Source organism: Etheostoma spectabile, chromosome 8 (assembly GCF_008692095.1).
Source record: "Etheostoma spectabile isolate EspeVRDwgs_2016 chromosome 8, UIUC_Espe_1.0, whole genome shotgun sequence".
NCBI lineage: Eukaryota > Metazoa > Chordata > Actinopteri > Perciformes > Percidae > Etheostoma > Etheostoma spectabile.
In genome coordinates this window covers 10474942-10496449 of record NC_045740.1, presented here as the reverse complement: position 1 = coordinate 10496449, position 21508 = coordinate 10474942, and the positions used below count along the sequence as shown (strand labels likewise).

General features: G+C 41.1%; 1 protein-coding gene across 10 annotated transcripts in view; it reads right to left on the bottom strand.

The window, feature by feature from the left end:
• Positions 1–21508, bottom strand: part of pclob (piccolo presynaptic cytomatrix protein b) — a 57549-nt gene that overhangs the window by 31875 nt on the left and 4166 nt on the right. For 6 of the 10 annotated variants that reach the window (XR_004333247.1, XM_032524471.1, XM_032524475.1 and 3 more), the window contains exons 4-13: positions 20573–21460; positions 19407–20378; positions 18256–19194; positions 17131–17970; positions 16006–16845; positions 14878–15717; positions 13440–14633; positions 11653–13101; positions 10035–11123; positions 256–1194 (exon numbers count right to left, since the gene is read on the bottom strand). Coding sequence is in view for 9 of the 10 variants with exons in the window: in XM_032524471.1 (XP_032380362.1) it covers positions 256–1194; positions 10035–11123; positions 11653–13101; positions 13440–14633; positions 14878–15717; positions 16006–16845; positions 17131–17970; positions 18256–19194; positions 19407–20378; positions 20573–21460 (9990 nt within the window). In the remaining variant the exon portion in view is untranslated. The remainder of the gene's footprint in view (positions 1–255; positions 1195–10034; positions 11124–11652; positions 13102–13439; positions 14634–14877; positions 15718–16005; positions 16846–17130; positions 17971–18255; positions 19195–19406; positions 20379–20572; positions 21461–21508) is intronic. The other 4 variants (XM_032524476.1, XM_032524478.1, XM_032524473.1 and 1 more) reach the window with 4 other exon arrangements.

Below are 21508 nucleotides of genomic sequence, written 5' to 3'. Positions count from 1 at the left end.
AACATTATGGATGAAATAATTATTGGTGCACCTGCCATACTGTTAGAAAAAGGCTACACATAGTTTGCCAGTTTTGCAGCCAAAAATGTGACAGAATTTGTCAAAAATTTAAGTAATATAGGGAAGTACAGTATAGCCAGGATGGCAGCATTTCTTCATAGTATCTAATTATTTTTGTTTTACACAATATTGATTGTATTATGTCAATAATAAAAACAAAAACATTTTGTTTTAATAAGGAGGACACATTCTTACTTTTATGATGATCTTTTTTGTAGATACTGGTTGTGTCCCTGGAGCTGAGGGGATGTCAATCATCTTTTCAACCAATAATGCCCTTTCCTTGCTCTCAGCTGCTGTGACTTGTTCTACCTCCAATACAAGTTGGGGTTCTTGTGACTTTGGTTGCACCTCAACTTGCTCCAAAGGTTTTGCTGGCTCTGTCAGTTTGATATATTCATCAGGCTGTACTCCCTTAATAGTCTTCTGTGAAGCAGACACTTCTGGCTTTGTTTCAGGCAATGGGGAAACTACAGCCATAGAAACCTCTGCAGCAATAGGGGAGGCGGGTGCAACTGTAGCTTTAGTCACTGGGAAAGAGGAAGCTGCAGCTACAATTTCTTCAACTTTGACTTTTGGAAGATCAGGTTTAGATTCTTGAGCTTTGTGAAATTCACTGAGCTCCACTTTCACTGCCTTTTCTGTATTTTCCACTGTTACAATCTTGGGAACATCTGTGTTTGGACATTCAATCTTTGGTGTTACTGCTGTCTGTTGTGCAGTGGCCACAGTGGGTATAATGGGTCCTGCTGTGGATGCTGCTAAAGGTTTTTTTTCTGATGTAACAGATGCAATCTTTCCTATTGTGGGTATGCATGTGGTGTCAATCTCGATTTGTGCGGAATCTGCTGTAGTCGTGGTTTCCATGGTAACAGATGTAGGTTCCACCTTTGCTTTTGGAGTTGGACCTGTTGGTACTGCCTTGATGATGACAGGTGTTGGCTGTGATTTTGTGGCCATAGGTGTAGGTTCTGACATTGTAGGGGAAGTTTTGCGATCTGTCTTTTTGGTTGCAGGTGTTTCCAGGGTCTCTGGCTTGGCAGAAACAAATGAAAGCTGGGGCATTTTTCCTGAGTCTCCCAGCTGTTCAGACAAAGCCCTCTGAGTCTGGCAGTTCAGACACAGCCATTCCTTCTGTGATCAAACAAACAAACACAACACATGATTAGGAAACACACTATTCCAAGATTTACATGTAAACACCATATAGGCCAACTTAGTATTTTTTTTTTTCTGTATCATATCACATATACAATTGAAGACTTTAAATTGTATATTCAGTTGATGCTAAAACAGCATTTTGCAGATTTCTAATCAGATCACCACTCAAAGTAGAGGCCTAGATGGTTATTTCATTAAAGAGAATAAGAAAAGCAGGGCTTATTGTGAAATGTGTGAATTGAGTGAAACTAACTTACGGGTAAACAGCACAGCTGTGGCTTTTGTAACTGCCACTTTTCCCTGTCATTAAGCTGATACACTCATGCCAGTGCAATTTCCTGTTTCAGCTCTCACCACCACTAAACCATCTTCGTTACATGCTAAACGTGTGGTATTGTTGACTTAACCATACTGTTCTGGTATGTGTTTGATAAGGCTGGATTATCTCTTCCCTGTGGATGTTTTGTTGCTATTTTGAGATATTATTTGCAAAAGCAGAGCCTTTTCATTGCATTTGCAATAAATGGTAATATTCTTGATGCAAGGTCTGACTAAATCAACATTTTCGAAAAAAAACTACCAAAAGCAATCACATGTGCTTTTTAGTATGGAAATTGTCAAAGTACAAAATTATAACAGTCGTTTGTTAATTTTTTAGAAGTATATAAGAAATATATATGAAACAAACAATGTATTTTCTCCAATGCATTAATTGTGTGTGTGTGTGTGTGTGTGTGTGTGTGTTTGTGTGTGCTCTGCAGAAGCACAGCATTAATTAGGGCCAGCCCTCTACTTTTCAGAAAGGTAATAAACAAAAGTATCAAAAGGTCACTTATCATTTTGATTGAATCCTATTTGTAACTTTATTCTGATTTATGGGCATAATAACAGTGATAATGGAGTAGAAAGACTGAATCATAACAGAAGATGAATTTTTTTTTTTATTGTTTAACTGATAAAGTTCATCAGTGTTTTTAACTCTGTCTAAGCAAAATCTGAAAAGTAGCCTGATCAGTAGCTCGATTAGAATGAAGTGGTAGTTCCATTGTAACATAGTTCCAGTTTTGTAAAACTGTCTCATTTAACAAGTCTCATTTAAGGATAGTAGACTTAATACTTTGTAAAAGACCTCTACATTTGACTACATTTTTTACAAGTACAAGCAAAACAAACAAAAACATTTGTCTGGTGTCTAGTCTTAGTATTAAAATACATGTCATTGAACTTGCACAGTAAGTGATAGCAGGCTCAAATTACTTTTTTAGGGGGCAAATGTTGGTTTTAGACTGTACCTTTAAAGTTGAAATGAGGTAAAATGGAAGAAGTAAAATACTAGTTAAAATAACACACTAACTGCATAATGTCATATTTTCCAAGGCAATGAGGTATTGCTGTGCATTGCAGTGGCATAGTATATCTTTGACTTGTGCTCATGCGGAGTAATACCATAGCACTCAAAGTAATACAGATTCAATCTTCATCCTGCACTCGTTGCTGGATAATTCAAACAACCAGAGCATTTACACAGAAATATCAACAACAAATACTATTTGCAATAGAGGCTTGTGATCCCTAACATTAACATGCTTGTTGCCATTCCAAAACTTACAACCCTTGTGAGATAGCAATAAAAATGCTTAATTTGCAAAAAACTAATCACTTTTTATTACCAATGGTATTACTTTCGAAATGTAATCCTCTGAAGGCACATTTCTTATCACACCTTAGCTCCATTAATGGACAGTTAAGGAGGAAAGGAAGGCTTTTAAGCTATCATTAGAAAATGCAATGTGTCTGTAGCAACCTAAAGCAGACCAAATGACAGCAACGTCCCTGCCTCTGCAAAGCAAAAGAGAACAGTTCTGATACACAGGACAGAGTAGATTACATCGCACAGATATCCTGTTTGTGAAACATTAAGTTGTAATTGCTGTACCCATGAGATAAAGTATTAGAACCTATACACATTTATTATGTTGTATGAAACCATAACTGCCAAATGTGCACACTATTGTTCATGCACTTTACAAACAGAATAAGTATCTGGATGTGTCTCTAAACATACATTTTGTCTCGGAAATTTCCACTGGTTCAGGAAGCAGTGACGGAAATACAATAAGATGCATGCAGTTCACAGGCTCATGTGCTGAGTTGGGCTTTAGTAAGTAATCAGCCCTATGTCATACCCTGGCCTACTTAAGCCTATTCCTGCAATCCAGCTGTGATGGACATTTCATCTGCGTTCCCAAGAACTAGCCTAAAATATCACACTGCAAAGACCTGTTGTTATCATACTGCTACACAGAACGACAAGGCAGAGGGAACATTTCAAAATAAGAAAAGACTGGTCTAAACTGACACAATCACAGCAATTTGTATTATTGTCCTACTAAAGGCTATGTATAGCACAACATATCATACATCCATTACAATTAAGGCATGGCTGAAAATATAAATGCTCATATTCATTCCTGAGACTATGGGCAACAGCAATAGCTGCATTTCTTAAAAATGTTTTCACTGTCTGAGAAAGAGTCATGGCAAACATAATTACAGCTACTATTCACTCTTTGATAAATGAAGTGATATTAATGCAACACATTGCTTATTGCTAAAATGCATGGGTCCACATAAAAGCTAAATCCTAATAAGGGGTCATTTATTTTTCTTTGTAAAAAGTTTTGACACTGTCGCACACTGCAACTAGTTCCTCTTCAATACAGAATAGCTTACGAATAAGTACTTCTTAAATAAATAAAGTTGATGTTTATTAAGGTTAATCCCTCTACTTCTCCTTCACCTCTATCCCGCTTGCAGGATGTAATCACAGCTGACAAGCATTGTGCTCCTGTCGCATGCATATTCTAATCAGCAATCAATTATTAGTAATCACAAATTCCAGCTCTTCCTATTTTACTGATCATCTTATAGACCCACCACAATGCCCTTATCAGAGGCAGCTCATGTGCACTGATGCTATCTTTGTAGCTAAGAAAATAAAAATATCTGTATATTATTGACGTTTAGGGGAAAATGTTTTTCAAAATCTTGTCTTTCTTTGTAGATAAAATCCTGAGCTGTCAACCCATACTTTTAGACAGTATGGCAATATATAAAAGATCACAAATAATAACTAATTGTTCCATGTTCAGACTATTGCCAAGTACGTAACGCTTATATGTAGTTTGCCTTGGTGGTTGGTGCATACATGAACAAACATAATAAACATTAATATGAAAAAATCAATACATACAGAAACATATACAAAATAGCTGTTTAACATAAGAAAAAAGAAACTGAGAAAAAATAATCATGAGGAACATAGATCAAATTAATTTGGTAATTTCTTAAGAGAGACTGAGCTGTAAATAAACATAATTACAGTCGATATTAACATTCTTATCATCTCTATTATTGCCATTCCACTGATCAATTGCGTCACACACTTACTTTATGAAAAACCTGGTTACCTAAATTCATTTTCAGTCACTGAAGAGAATTGAAGACTGAAATTAACAAGTTTTAACAATACACAGGTTGTAAAAAATGGCAAGATTGTCAAAACCCAAATTTGCATAACTCATTAAAATCCAACATTGTGGCCTATTCTCTTCTGCTTCCCTGTACAGGACAAACTTAAAAAGAGTCTATCAGGAAAGACGGATGAAGAACGATCAAACAGCAGTGTTTGCAGATGGCTGAGCCGTGGCAATGAATTCCTGATTCTTTCTGCTGGTCTACTGTGTACTCCATCTCCTGCAATTGCCACATGTCCAAGTTTCAGCATGGTATAACCACTGGGCCATTCTTGCATCTGATAACTCATGTAAACTTAACCTAAAACTAAATCAGACTGCAATACAACATAAAATAGAAAAACATCTCAGTCAACAAAAAGACCTAATCACATCACATTCTTGTCCAGTGCCAGTCACTGCCTCACAATCTCAGTCTCAGAGCCGTGCATCAGAACCACAGTGTTTGGAAAGTTGCCATCATCCTTTTGTCTAATTAAATCTGTTTTATGAGTAAAGAGCAGGAGCCCCGAGCAGAGAGCTGTGGGGGAGGCTGCTCCCCAAGATTAGCCTGTGAGCTGGATTACCAAACCTTCACAATAACAGCAGTCAGGAAATTATGCTCTTGACACACAGGCGTGCTGCATTAGGCTGGATCTGCTGAGCTTTACAAAGAAATGCCCATTTCACTTTATCCACAGCAAGACACATTCTGCAGTTATGCAACTCCTTAGGAAAAGACCCCATTCACATAGGGCACAGATTACCTTCAAATCATGACATTTTGAGATAGCTATATATTTTACACCTTCATTCAAACACCATGCAAGTGTTTATTTGTATTCAAATCCTACATACACAGTTGGCACATTCCTCCATGAATTATGGACATCTGATCCTGGAAATAAATATTTGCCTCTGAAAAAGACACAGGGGTGTTGATTTGTTGCAAATCATTGCTGTTTATCAATCAGCTTTGGGTATGTGACAGGTGTGGTACAACAAAGACATTGTAAATTAAAACTAAGATTCAAATGCCCAAACATCTATTAAACTGCTGTTAACAGGAAAGCCTTTCAGCCATTTTCCCACTAAAGAAGCAATCCTATATAATAGCTAGACTGAAAGGATGGCCTTTGAGCTGTGGACTACACCACTATTTCTCAGTCTCTCTTCAGTGCTTTCCTGATGTTGATGGTGGAGCTGGTAAGTTTCCCATTGATTTTCTGGCAGATGCCTTTGGCACAAGCTGTAGCTGGCCAATATACTTGGCTTTCAGTGGCCCCCCACAGGGCAGAACTCCTCATAAATCAAGTCCTCTGATAATAGAGAACGTTGAACTACTAATCTGCAATAAGCAGAGTGCTTTATTCTAAAGACAAGGAAATACACTCTCTGCTTTTTCCAATCACATAAACGGCACATCAGCAAACTTTGTGTTGATGGCAAGATGAAATGGGGTGAACAATGGGGTAGAACAGAGTGAAGAGGACGTGGTATAGATAAAAAACAAAGACACTAGGAAGTATATTACCAAAGTTATACCTCTTAGGTAAGGTCCTATTCCTTTTCTTCTGATCGAAGGCCCCAGCATGTTTCAAAATAGCAACATCCTTTTCTCATAATAAGGGAAATCATTGCAGCTTGAGGGATAAGTGTCAAAACCTCCCAAATGCCATGAAACATCAAACTCTGACAAAGAACTGAGCGCAGTGGCAGTAAATATATACAATGACTTCATTGTTTATGTATGAGACTATAGACATATGAGACTATAATCTATAGTCCCCCCCCTGTTTGTTAAGCGTCCTTGGGTTTGTGAAAGGCGCTATATAAGTCAAAATTATTATTATTATTATTATTATTATTATTATTATTATTATTATTATTACAATCTTCTACTGCAGCATCATGTCTAAAGCACAAGTTGACTCAATTGTATCACTGTTAGTCTTATGTGCATTTCATATGAGGCTATGAAAAAAGTAGTGATGGAGTAGGTAGGCAGGACTTATATATATTTTCTCAGAGTGACAATTTTAAAACTCCACACGAGGGAGTGTCTCCTCCTTATAATGAGGCCAACGGTCTGTGTTTGTCTGGCCTACATGCATCTCACACATGTGATGTGTGTAAAAAATATCAAACTTTGAGGCTGATGAAAAAAACCGCAAGTGTCACATTGCAGGTTTTCTATTCTGCTGGCAATATGCGTCAAGAATATTGCATCTTGTCATGAATCTGTCTCTCATGAAAGCTTTGCACACTGTTTGTAAGTTGTTTTTACCTTTAATGTGTCCAATTGATCTTACAATAAACTAATATTTTAGGACAAAGTATCAGGCAAAGACTGCTTTTGCAACTAAATCAATTTCAAGTGAAGGATATAGCCAAGTGGTAACATTTTATGGAAATTACTGAGGAACTATGACGCTGCCTTGTCTGTCACACACAAAGCTTTAGCTGGCAAAGCATGACACACGTGTGTCCTACTTATCAGACAACAGTTACTCTCAGGCTTTTGATGGCATCAGCTGAAGCAGAAAAAGAAAAAATGGATAGACCTGCTTCCGGCACTCACTTTGCCTAAAGTGGCCTTCTCGAACCCTTACAAGTCATTTTTGTATTTTAAAAGGAGGCATCCCTGCAATTCTACTAAAAAGCCACACACATTCAAGATGGAGAACTGGCAGGCACAGCCCCTTTGGATAAAGCAGATTGTAGGACAGCAATAAGCATGGCGGCTCATCATGTCCAGTGGTGTTGAGGCAAAGCTATTTCTGTTTTTCACGGCCATTAAGAGGAATGAATCTATGTTGTACACACAGCAGCAATAATCCACACTGTCCCTTCCCCCATTCAACCTCTACCCTAAGGCTCTCCCCCCGCTCTGGTGTTCACAAGAAACGTGAGAAGCGTCAATTACATAAGAGGCACATCTAATCTATTTCTATTTGTATATTTCGCCACAAAAATGTGCCATTTGGGTGTGTGTGTGGTAATCTATCTCTGGGAAACCAAATTGAAGTCAGAAATGATAACATGAGAAAAAATAATGCTCACAGCCACTCAATCACAGAGATGAGTTTAGCTGTTTACTGAGAGTTTACAGAAAGAACGTTATCCCCATTTTCAGACTAACTGTCAGCCAAAAATACTTGGTCTTTCATAGAAACTAGGAATTCACTATTGCTAAAAATGGAATGAAAGGTCACATTATTTTAATAAATGTCCTATTACATATTTTTGGGATTTAATGTAACCAACTTTGTATCATTTTTAATAAGATCTCACGTTAAAAATTACCTAATTGGTAACATGACTGACATGGAACATTAATGAATTGTACCCACATCATAAATGTTTGCGTGGTGTCAATTGAGTCCCTTTAAAGTGACCATTAAAACAATCAAGAGAAAAATAAAAAACCTACAATATTTTCACCAAATCCTGTTGGATGGGTCTGAGAAAACCCATCTAAAACGATAGTTAGGGCATTAACTGCTATTGTAGTATTGCTTGGCAGAAAAACAGACCAACCCCACAGGGGAATACTGCACCTAACATATAGGTTATGAAAATGCTACAAAGGGTGCATTCAACAATGACCTGCATGCATAGGTGTGCACGTGTGCTACTGCCACCCACATAAAAGGAAGGGGGAATTGTTAAATTATCTGGAGCCACAGATCTGTAAGAGAGCAGATGGCCTGAAAGGAAATGTCTGCTGCTCTAATGTACTGTTCCGTGTTGTGTTGGACTTAATCTATTTCACCTCTGCTTATTGGCATATCACAGGGCTTTGCCATCTCAGTACTCTCACAAGGATTGGAGATTCCCTGGCCTGCTATGGCAGCAGATCCCATCTCACCAATGCTGTTGCACAACCCTCAATCACTATAATACATTTCAGTGCTGCAGATTTGCTGAATCCGTGTTTCTTATGAGCCGTTATGTAGTATCTCTGGCCACTCTAGTGGGCGACAGATAGCAGCTACCACAAAGCCTGTAATTCAGTATGTGTTTTCAAATTTAGTTTGAGACCTCTCTCAGTAGGTGAATAATTAAAAAAGATTGCATTAATTAGCTGCACACAGACCTCTGTTCTAAGTCACACTCTGAAAACCAATTCAAGCAAGATCTCTGTATAGTTTCTATGCTGTGGCACCTTCATCTATCATTCCACCAGACTTGTAATTCATTTTCAGTTCAAGCTCTTGCCAAGAAATCAAATCAACAGTGGGGTAAAATTCATCCTATTGTGCACTACATGTTCAATAGAAAGAAAAGGCTGTATTACAGCCACTCTCACAGTTTTCCCATCCCTTTACACTGCTGAAGAGTATCCTAAAAAATAGACAAAAAAGTACTAAATATCAATGGTACTGCTTCCTCACGCCAACCCAAAAGAAGATGCTCTTAAACACAAAAGAATTGATGACAAACAGCAAAAACAATAACAACTATATCCACTTTATAATACAAAACTAGTATTTGGAACCTTTTCATAAACTATAATACTATTACTACTTATGTCATTTATATGCTCAAATATCGAAAGGCAAACCAAGACATCTCTGACGTACTGTATGTTACACACCACAAACCATAAGGCAGCTTATAATACAAAGAGCTATGCTGTGTTTTACTATTGACATTAAACCAAAACATGTACCAACAGCAACATGATTTACTGAAGCTGAACATGTTCACATTTCTTTAGATGAAGAGGACATTAGTGCTAAACAAAAGCAGTGAGGAGAATATAGACACCATGAAACCTAAATATCTTAATGAGGACTTGTATTCAACTGCATTGTTCTTTACTCTATATTCACTAAATCACCAATGCAACAGTGCTATACTTCAGCTCTGAATGGTGTTGAAACAGAAGTGCATATGGATTAAAGTGTGCTTCTCTGTCATTCTGAGGTGCCCTCACTAGTGCTTTGCTGATCAGTATCAGACACAAATACTAAAAGTGCTGCACTAATCATGGTTCAGTAAAATTAAAATGAAGCCCAGTGGCTGTGGATGACACATGCCTTTGGTGTGGGAGACCTGGGTTCGATTCCCACTGTGATACATCAACCAATGTGTCCCTGAGCAAGACACTTAACCCCTAGTTGCTCCAGAGGTGTACGACCTCTGACATACATAGCAATTGTGAGTTGCCTTGGATAAAAGCATCAGCTATATGACATGTAATGTAATGCAATAATAAAATGGAACAGTTTGAGTTGGAAATCAGGGCCAGACCTAAAAAAAAAAAAGTGAAATTAAATGTATTGCACTCACCGCTCCTGTATGAGGTATTGGGTTAAATCCACAAAGGTTGCAAACAGTGTTCTTGCATTCAGTGCACATATTGTAATTGGGAGGATCCTTGGAGCCCAAATTGAGGTCGACCTTACAGAGCGGACAGGTTGACTGGCCTGGTTTGACAGTGACTTGGGAAGCCTCTGCAGCCTTGGGGGGCTCCGATGGAGCTGCTTTAGGAACAACTTGGGTCACTTCTGTGGATTTTGAAGTCTCTGATGGAACTTTCTCTACTTTGGACTGTGCTGATGGAGCAGGCTTGACCTGTTGAGGTGGTTCTGATTTCTTTGCAGCAGGTGGTTTAAAGTCCTTTGTAGGTGGCATCTTGGGAGAAACTGGAGGTGTAGCTTTAGGAGAGACAGTAGTGGACATCTTACGTGGAGTAGGTGGTGTAGTTTTAGGTTCCTCATGAACAGCTGAGGTTATCAATGTAGATGCAGAGCTGAAGATAGAGGAACCAAAACCAAACATCTTCCCAGTCACTGACTCAGAAGGCTTTGCAGCAGCAGGTTGTGTTTTAGGGCCGCCAAGGCCAAAGAAGCTGCCTGACTCTTGTTTAGTAGGCTGAGCTGGTGGTGGTACAGATTTGGCAGGAGGGGTTGCAGATTTTGAGGGCTGTTGTGGTTTTCCAGCTTCTTGTTTTGCAAGACCTGCAATCACTTGTGTCTTTAGAGTTTGAGAAAGCTGCCCTTGTGGGGACTTTTTATCAGGTTGATGCTTGCCAACCCTATCCAGACCTTGTCCTTGTTCAGTACCTGAAACAACCTGTGTCTGTGGCAAAGAATCTCGTCGTGGTGTCTCAGTCCTTTGGACTGCAGTGGGCACTGGAGCCTCAGTTTTGGGGGTTTCTTTTTTCTGTGGCGTTGCTTGAGTTGCCTCTTTTTTGACTGCTGTAGATTCTGTAGACTTCTCTTTTTGGACTAATATTGGTACAACCTTCTGTTCAGAGCCAAGAGTCGTAAAAACCTTGCTTGGGGAGGGCTGTGGTTTCACAACAGGATCTCCAGTCAGCTCAGATGCTCCTAGGGCTCTCTGCATCTGGCAGTTCAGACAAAGCCATTCCTTTACCTGGAAAGAGTGAAATACAATTTTCAAAGCATTGTTAAACAAAGCAAGAACACAGTGTTTTGAAAAACCAAGGAGCAACAATTTTATAGGACAAATTTAAAGTGATTACAAAAAGGATATTTAACCACATCAAACATTTTTGTCTTTAATTAATATAAATGATAATCTGAATTGTAATGATAAAATCTGTTTATTCTCAAGACGTGGGTCTGGCATTTATAATCACTAATATAATGCACTAAATAAACCCGCTGAACAAAGCATGAGGTGAGGAAACCAATGTAAGTTGTTTTTCAGTGGCAAAGACTTTGTGCGGTATTACAATAAAACTCTTATTTAAGCAGTTAAGTACAACTTGATATTATTGATTTAAACTTAAATTATCAGCATCAACTTGAATGTTACAGTAGCTATTCAAACCTTGCAACTTATTGGTCATTGAACAATATTTGTTAAATGCTAATTTAAATCAATCAATAAATAAAGTGAGAATAAAATAAACAAAACAATTGTGGGGACAGTGATTTACCTCTGACACAACCGGCATTGTATTAAATCCACATTGGTTGCAGGCTTTAATCTTGCATTCTGTGCAGGTGTTGTAGTTGGGAGGCTCTTTGGATCCTATGTTGAGGTGGACTTTGCAGAGTGGACATATGGACAGAACTACTTTTGAAGCACCTTGGATGTCTATTGGTGTTTTAAGGGGCTCTGATGAAGCTTTGTCCACTTTGGCTTGTACTGTTAAAGGAGTCTTTTCCTGCTGAGGTTTCTCTGTTTTTTTCTCTTCAGTTTTCTGGACAGACGGTGACTTGGTGTCCTTTGCAGGTAACGTTTTAGGAGAAGCTGGCGGTGTTGTTCTAGGAGAGACATGGGCTGTTGTGGACATCTTACGCGGAGTCGGTGGTGTAGTTTTAGGTTCATCCTGGACAGCTGACGTTATCAAAGTGGATGCAGAGCTTAAGAAAGATGACCCAAAGCCAAACATCTTTCCAGTCACTGACTCAGCAGGCTTTGCTGCAGTAGGCTGTGCTTTAGGACTACCAAAACCAAAGAAGCCTCCTGATGCCTGTTTTGCAGGCTGAGCTGCTGGTGATACTGATTGGGCAGGGGAGATACCAGCTTTTGGAAGCTGTTGTGATGGTGTCTTTCCTGACTCTGGACCTGGTGGAGGAGCAGACATAGCAGTAGAAGTCACAGTTTTTGGAAGCTGTTGTGGGGGTGTCTTTCCTGCCTCTGGACCTAGTGGAGGAGCAGACATAGCAGTAGAAGTCCCAGGTTTTGGAAGCTGTTGTGGGGGTGTCTTTCCTGCCTCTGGATCTGTTGGAAGAGCAGACATGGCAGTAGAAGTACCAGCATCTGGAGGCTGTTGTGGGGGTGGCTTTACTGCCTCTGGACCTGTTGGAGGAGCAGACATAGCAGTAGAAGTACCAACTTCTGGAGACTGTTGAGGGGGTGGCTTTACTGCCTCTGGACCTATTGGAGGAGCAGACATAGCAGTAGAAGTACCAGCGTCTGGAGGCTGTTGTGGGGGTGGCTTTACTGCCTCTGGACCTGTTGGAGGAGCAGACATAGCAGTAGAAGTCATAGCTTTTGCAGAGTCTTGTGGGGGTATATTACGTTGTCCTTTGGTCGTCTCTCCAGAAGGCCTTTGTGAAGCCAGTGAAACATCAGTCTTTGGGGTAGTGGATTGAACAGTTTTGTCAGGCAATGAAGCAGCTGCAGGGGTATCTTTCTTTGTTGGTCCACTAAGTGCTGGGGATTCAGGTTTTTTGACGGTTGAAACAAGCTCAATTTTGGGTGTGGCAGGTTTATGGATGTCCTCCTGCGAAGTGGACATTGGGGTCTCCTTCTTCTGTGTGGTGGCAGGGATGTCTTTGCTTGGTGAAGGTTGGGGTTTTATCATGGGAAGGCCTAGAGGTTCAGAAGCTCCAAGTGCTCTCTGCATTTGGCAGTTGAGACAAAGCCATTCCTTCCCCTGAAAAACAAAACCAGAACATGAGTACCATTATTTGCATTTTTTTACATGTAATAATAAACTTTCAAAACAGCACTTTGTTGTATGGCCAAAATAGATTGGAGTAACAAATTTCAATTTTCAATAAAATGTAATTAAATGGACATAAAGTTTGAACAAGGAAAGTCAATTTAAAAAAAAACAATTTTACAGTACTTATATTTAAAAATGCCAACCAAAAATTAAACCTGTGACTCACTAGCAAATGAACAGAGATCAGAACACTTTTAATTAACTGTCTGCAGACCAGAAATGCCGAATGACAAAATGAATTCAACATGAAGTACTAATTTTTTTACCTCTGTTACATTTGACATAGGACTAAATCCACATTTGCTGCAGACAGTGGATTTGCATCCAGAGCAGGTGTTGTAGTTGGGAAGCTCTTCGGAGCCCATGTTAAGTCCTGCCTTGCAGAGTGGACAAGTAGACAGGCCCACTTTGGGAGTTGCTTGAGAGGCTTCTGGTTTTGCAGGCTCTGATGGCTCCACTTTGGCCGGTTCTAATGGAGGAGCCTTGGCCTGCTGAGGTTGGTCTGTAATCTGTTCCGAATGTGGTTTCGGAGCAGATGGTGGTTTGGCCTCTTTTGCTGAAGTCATCCTTGGAGAAACTGGCGGGCTGCTCTTTGGAGAAATCTGCCATGATAATACATTGCCAGAGACTTGAGCTGGGGCAGACATTTTGCGGGAACTGGGTGGTGTTGTGCGGGACTCCTCCTTGACTGCAGATGTTATCATGGTGGATGCTGAGCTGAAGAGGGATGAACCAAATCCTAACATCTTCCCAGTCACAGCTTCAGTTGTTTTTGAGGCAGCACGCTGAGATTTAGGACTACCAAAGCTGAAGAAACCTCCTGATTCTTGATTTGTTGGCTGTTCTGCTGGGGGAGGAGATTTGGCAAGTGATGCTTCTACAGAGTTTGATTCTTTGTCTAGGGCTTTTGGTGGCTGTACTTCATCAGATGATGTGAGTGGTTGATCAGCTGATATCTGAACAAGTTTAGCTTTCTCCTCTTTCTTTTCTGATACTTCTTTAGGTGCAGGAGAACTTGGTGGAGTGTTATCCTTTTTCTTCTGGAGAGAAGTTTCAATATCTGTGTTGACAGGATGAGCTTGAACTGGCAGTGGTTTATTGAGGTCTGAAACTACTGCTGTTGTCTCTTTGATGGGAGGTGCAGTGGAGGTTGAGACCTCTTTTGCAGGTGTTGAGGCAGTAGTTGATGTTTGGGTAATGTCCAATGGAAACGAGGGTGTAAATTCTTTCTTTTGTGGTGCACCTGGTATTGGACTGTCACTCTGTTTTTTGTCTGGCACTTCAGGTTTTTGTGGGAAAACAATGTCTTGCTTTTGATATGCAGTGGCGTCTTTTGGGGCAGAAGCAGGTGGGGGCACATTGTTGGGTGATGCCTGGGGTTTCTTCAGTGGAGGTACTACTGATTCGGCTGCTGTGAGAGCTCTTTGCATCTGACAAGTCAGACACAACCACTCCTTCACCTAAGGGGATAAGTTGGAAAACAAAATTATTTTGATTGTGTCTGCAAAACGTTAAAGGGTTTGTATAATGAAATAGTTCAGCACAATGAAAGGCAGTATGTATGTATTTCTACATTTTAATTTAGGTACACAACAAAATACATTTTCGAATACCAATATATGTTTAAATGAAAATTATATAACATGTAGTTATTATTAAAAATTTAAATCATTAATACACACACTTTGAGTGAATCCCACTTACCTCTGACACATTTGGCATAGGGTTAAATCCACACTGGTTACAGACAGTGTTCTTGCACTCGGTGCAGGTATTGTAGTTAGGTGGATCCTTTGACCCCATGTTGAATTCCACCTTACAGAGTGGACAAGTAGACTGGCCTGGTTTGACAGTGACTTGGGAGGCCTCTGCAACGTTGTGAGGCTCCGACGAAGCTTTGCCCACTTTAGACTGGACTGATGGAGGTGTCTTAGTCTGTTGAGGCTGTTCTTGCTTTGTCTGTTGTTCTTTCTTCTGAGAAGCAGGGGATTTGATCTCTTTTGCTGGAGACATCTTGGGAGAAACTGGTGGAGTGGTCTTCGGCTGGTCCTGAACGGCTGACGTTATCAAAGTGGACGCAGAACTGAAGATGGAAGAACCAAAACCAAACATTTTCCCAGTCACTGCTTCTGCTGGCTTTGCAGCATCAGGTTGACTTTTACCACCTCCAAAACCAAAGAAGCCTCCTGACTCTTGCTGTGTTGGTGCTGTGGCATTACTCAGCTTACGTTCAGTTTGCCTTATCTGGTCTGGTGATTTGTTAGGACCCAGTGTTTTCTGGGGCTCCTGTGGCCTCTTCTGAGAAGGAACTGGGCTGGGTTGTTTTGGACCCTCTGGCTTCTTAGCAGCTCCGGCTGTAGCTGGCTGTGCTGTTACAGACGGTTTCCTTTGAGGCAAATCTTTCTTTTCAGGTTCAGCTCGGCTGATGACGTTTTTATGTTGTGGTTTTACAGGTATCTGAGAGTTGACGGAAGCATCTCCTTGGGGCTGTGTTGCTCCTAGAGCCCGCTGCATCTGGCAGGTGAGACACAACCATTCCTTCACCTAAAAATAAGGGAAAAAAAATGTTTAATCATAATCTGTTCAGTAATCTTTGTATAATTATGTTTTATATTTATGGAAGGCAGTAAGCATTTTTATCTGTCTTATTGCAGCAGTTATAAATCTAATAACAGGAAAGTAATAATTAACAAAGCCATGCTTAATTTTAACACAATGAAGAACCAGCAATGCTCACTTTCAGAAAAGTAAATGTGGTGTAATTATTTACAGTCGTATAGCAGTCAAATGGAAAATAACACTTCATTAAGAAATATATTTGTTTTCTCTTACCGCTGTTTCATTTGGCATAGGGTTAAATCCACACTGATTACAGACAGTGTTCTTGCATTCAGAGCAGGTATTGTGGTTGGGTGGATCCTTGGAACCCACATTAAGTTCCACTTTACAGAGTGGACAGGTAGACTGGCCTGGTTTGACAGCTACTAGGGAGGCTGCTGCAGCCTTTGGAGGTTCTGATGGGCCTTTGTCCAATTTAGCCTGTCCAGATGGAGGTGTCTTTGTTTGCTGGGATGGCTCTGTCTTCTTTTGCTGCTCCAGCTTCTGAGTGCTAGGGGACTTGATTACTTTTACTGGGGACATCTTGGGAGAAACAGGTGGAGTGGTCTTGGGCTGGTCCTGAACGGCTGAGGTTATCAAAGTGGACGCAGAACTGAAGATGGAAGAGCCAAAACCAAACATTTTCCCAGTCACTGCTTCTGCTGGCTTTGCAGCATCAGGTTGAGTTTTACCACCACCAAAACCAAAGAAGCCTCCTGAGTCTCGCTGTATTGCTGCTGTGGCATTACTCAGCTTACGTTCAGTTTGCCTGATCTGGTCTGGTGATTTATTAGGACCCGGTATTTTCTGGGGCTCCTGTGGCCTCTTCTGAGAAGGAACTGGGCTGGGTTGTTTCAGACCCTCTGGCTTCTTAGCAGCTTCGGCTGTAGCTGACTGTGCTGTTACAGACGGTTTCCTCTGAGGCGAGTCTTTCTTTTCAGGTTCAGCTGGGCTGATGATGTCTTTATTTTGTGGTTTTGCAGGTATCTGAGAGGTGATGGAAGCAACTCCTTGGGGCTGTGGTGCTCCTAGAGCCCGCTGCATCTGGCAGGTGAGACACAACCACTCCTTCACCTAAAAATAAGAAAGAAAAGTTTAATTATAATCTGTTCAGTAATCTTTGTACAATTATGTTTTATATTTATGTAAGGCAGTAAGTATTTTTATCTGTCATATTGCAACAGTTATAAATCTAATAACAGGAAAGTATTAATTAACAAAGGCATGCGTAATTTCAACACAATGAGGAGACAGCAATGCTCACTTTCAGAAAAGTATATGTGGTGTAATTATTTACAGTTGTATCGCAATCAAATGGAAAATCACATTTCATTAAGAAATATATTTGAATTCTCTTACCGCTGTTTCATTTGGCATAGGGTTAAATCCACACTGATTACAGACAGTGTTCTTGCATTTAGAGCAGGTATTGTAGTTGGGTGGATCCTTGGAACCCACATTAAGTTCCACTTTACAGAGTGGACAGGTAGACTGGCCTGGTTTGACAGCTACTAGGGAGGCTGCTGCAGCCTTTGGAGGCTCTGATGGGCCTTTGTCCAATTTAGCCTGTCCAGATGGAGGTGTCGTTGTTTGCTGGGATGGCTCTGTCTTCTTCTGCTGCTCCAGCTTCTGAGTGCTAGGGGACATGATTACTTTTGCTGGAGACATCTTGGGAGAAACTGGTGGAGTGGTCTTCGGCTGGTCCTGAACAGCAGAGGTTATCAAAGTGGATGCAGAATTGAAGATGGAAGAGCCAAAACCAAACATTTTCCCAGTCACTGCTTCTGCTGGCTTTGCAGCATCGGGTTGAGTTTTACCACCACCAAAACCAAAGAAGCCTCCTGAGTCTCGCTGTGTTGCTGCTGTGGCATTACTCAGCTTACGTTCAGTTTGCCTGATCTGGTCTGGTGATTTATTAGGACCCGGTGTTTTCTGGGGCTCCTGTGGCCTCTTCTGAGAAGGAACTGGGCTGGGTTGTTTCGGACCCTCTGGCTTCTTAGCAGCTTCGGCTGTAGCTGACTGTGCTGTTACAGACGGTTTCCTCTGAGGCGAGTCTTTCTTTTCAGGTTCAGCTGGGCTGATGATGTCTTTATTTTGTGGTTTTACAGGTATCTGAGAGCTGACGGAAGCAACTCCTTGGGACTGTGTTGCTCCCAGAGCCCGCTGCATCTGGCAGGTGAGACACAACCACTCCTTCACCTAAAAGTAAGAAAGCAACATTTATTTATAATCTGTTCAGTAATCTTTGTATGATTATGTTTTATATTTATGTAAGGCAGTAAGTATTTTTATCTGTCATATTGTAGCAGTTATAAATCTAATAACAGGAAAGTAATAATTAACAAAGGCATGTGTAATTTCAACACAGTGAGGAGCAAGCAATGCTCACTTTCAGAAAAGTATATGTGGTGTAATTATTTACAGTTGTATCACAATCAAATGGAAAATCACATTTCATTAAGAAATATATTTGTTTTCTCTTACCGCTGTTTCATTTGGCATAGGGTTAAATCCACACTGATTACAGACAGTGTTCTTGCATTCAGAGCAGGTATTGTAGTTGGGTGGATCCTTGGAACCCACATTAAGTTCCACCTTACAGAGTGGACAGGTAGACTGGCCTGGTTTGACAGCTACTAGGGGGGCTGCTGCAGCCTTTGGAGGCTCTGATGGGCCTTTTTCCAATTTGGCCTGTCTTGATTGAGGTGTATTTTGCTGGGATGGCTCTGTCTTCTTCTGCTGCTCCAGCTTCTGAGTGCTAGTGGACTTGATTACTTTTGCTGGAGACATCTTGGGAGAAACTGGTGGAGTGGTCTTGGGCTGGTCCTGAACGGCTGAGGTTATCAAAGTAGATGCAGAACTGAAGATGGAAGAGCCAAAGCCAAACATTTTTCCTGTCGTTGACTCTGCTGGCTTTGCAGCATCGGTTTGAGTTTTACCACCACCCATACCAAGGAAGCCTCCAGACTGCTGCTGTGTCGCTGCCGTGGCATTACTCAGCTTACGTTCTGTTTGCCTATTTGTTACTGACTCTGCAGGCTTTACAGCATCAAGTTGGCTAGCTTGATCTGGTGGCTTCTGTGGCCCTGTCTTCTGTCTTTCCTGTGGTGGTTTATAATCAGGTGCTGGGCTGGCCTGGTTTAATGGTGCAGTAGGAGCTTCAGGTTTGCCTGACTGCACTGATGGTGTAGACTGTTTTCCCTGTTGTGATACTGGTTCTGAGGTCTCCTTCTTTTGTACAGCAGGGCCTGGACTGTCCTTCGTTTGAGGTGTAGTTGGTTTGAAAGAATCCTTGACCTGGACTGCAGCAGGTGAAGGAACTTTACTTGATGACGTTTGGGACTTCAATGTGGGTGGTCCTGGAGGCCCAGATGCTCCAACGGCTCTTTTCATCTGACAGTTAAGACACAGCCACTCTTTTACCTAAAACACAGTAGCTATCAGTTATGTGTTGCTTTGGAATTGGAAATTGCAGTAATTCACATTAACTTTCAGAGAAAAATACCCTTTAAAACTGTCATAAAGGTCAAGGTTATTGTAAAAAGGCCTGACATTACAGGTCAACAAACAGATGTAGTGTACATGCATAAAGTATATTGAGAAATGTTTTCTTGTTTGTGTATTTATTCACTTACCTCTCCTATAGGCATTGGGTTGAATCCACATTGCATACAGACAGTTGCATTGCACTCAGTGCAGTTGTTGTAGTTTGGAAGGTCCTTGGAGCCGATGTTAAGCTCAACCTTACACAGTGGGCAGGTGGCCTGGATGGCACTGGAAGATATTTGGGAGATTGTTGCAGCCTTTGGAGGCTGTAAAGGAGCTTTGTCCTCTTTGCTTTGGTGGGATTGTTCTGGTTTCTTCTCTTGCTCTGGTTTCTGAGCAATAATTTTGGGTTCTCTTGCTGGCGACATTTTCTGAGAAACTGTTGGTGTGCTTTTCGGAGAAATCTTGGGCACAGCGGACATCTTGGGAGAGACTTGGGCTGGTGAAGACATCTTACGAGAGCCTGGTGGTGTAGTACGTGATTCGTCCTGAGCAGATGATATCAAACTTGATGCTGAGCTGAAAATAGAGGAACCAAAGCCAAACACCTTCCCAGTCACAGACTCTGTTGTTTTCAAAGCATCAGGCCCTGTTGCAGGACCACTCAAGCCAAAAAGGTGTCCTGACTCCTGCTTTGTATCCGGGGTGACCTTACTCTGTTTTAGTCTAGGTGGACTTGCCTGGTCAGTTGGTTTCTGAGAACCTGATGCCCCCTGGATATCCAGAGGAGTTTTCAGGCCAAGAGTTGGGCTTGCCTGTGTTTCACGTTCTGGTCCTTTAGCAGCATTAGTTGCCTTTGTAACCACTGCAGCCTGTGTCTTCTGAGGAGAACCTGGTGTGGGACTCCCCTTCTTTTGAAATGTATCAGGCACCAGAGTCTCCATCATTGAAGGTGCATCCAATTTTGATAACTCTGTCTTTTGAGATTCCTCTTGATTAGGAGCTGTTATCTTCTGATGTACAGCAGTTGGAGTACTGAGAGGTTTCATTGGAGGTCCTGTGAGTTCAGATCCACTAACAGCTCTCTGCATCTGACAGTTCAGGCACAACCATTCATTTACCTGCAAAAAGAAAATATGTTGAATTAAAAAAGTACTATTTACAACACCTACATGCAATCACTTAACTTATGTTACTTTATAGAGTGTATTATGTATTTGTGTGCAATAATTAGCTGACATGTAATGTATACTTATCATAATTTTGTTGTAATTTGAAAGTGTATTGGGGAATTTTTCATCTTTGCGCTTATTACCTCTGATGCATTTGGCATGGGATTAAATCCACATTGGTTACAGACAGTGCTTTTGCATCCAGTGCAGTTGTTATAATTGGGAGGTTCCTTGGAGCCAAAGTTGAGTTCCACCTTACAGAGTGGACAGGTAGATTGGCCTGCTTTGCAAACAGCTGGGGAAGCAGCTCCATCCTGTGGAAGCTTTTTCTGTCTGGCGTGTGGTGATGGAGAGGTATTGGACTCAAGCTTCTTTTCTTGCTCTTGTTTCTGAGCAAGAGGTGATATGGTTGCCTTCCCGGCAGATATCTTGGGAGAAACCGGTGGTGTTGTTTTGGAATCACCTTTGATAGGTGTGTTTATTGAAGTAGATGCAGAACTGAAGATGGAGGAACCAAAGCCAAACATTTTTCCACCCAGTGATTCAGCAGGCTTTGTAGCATCAGGTTGAGGTTTAGGACCACCAAATCCAAAGAACCCGCCAGATTCCTTATTTGTAGTTGAGGTAGTATTACTCTGCCTATGTCCAGTTTGACTTGTCTGGTCTTGAGGTTTCTGAGGACCTGTCTTTCGGACCTCCTGTGGAGTTTTATGACCAGGAGCTGGGGTGACCTGTTTCTGACTTTCTGGTCCTTTCAAGACTTCAGCTTTTGGTAGCTGCTTTGCTGGCTGACCTGCTGGTGTTGGTGGTTTGGAACCTGGTGCACATGTCTCCTTTATGTTAGACTCAGCTGGTGTTTGAATGTCTTTCTTTTGAGGTTTATCTAATGGGTGAGTTTCCTCATTTTGGGCACTGGCAGGTACAGGGACTTTATTAGGTGATGCCTGTAGTTTTATCATTGGAGTTCCCGGAGGCTCAGATGCTCCTAGTGCTCTCTGCATCTGGCAGTTGAGACATAACCACTCTTTCACCTATTAGAACAATCAGTTAAGTAAGATTTAGATTAATATTGTTGTACA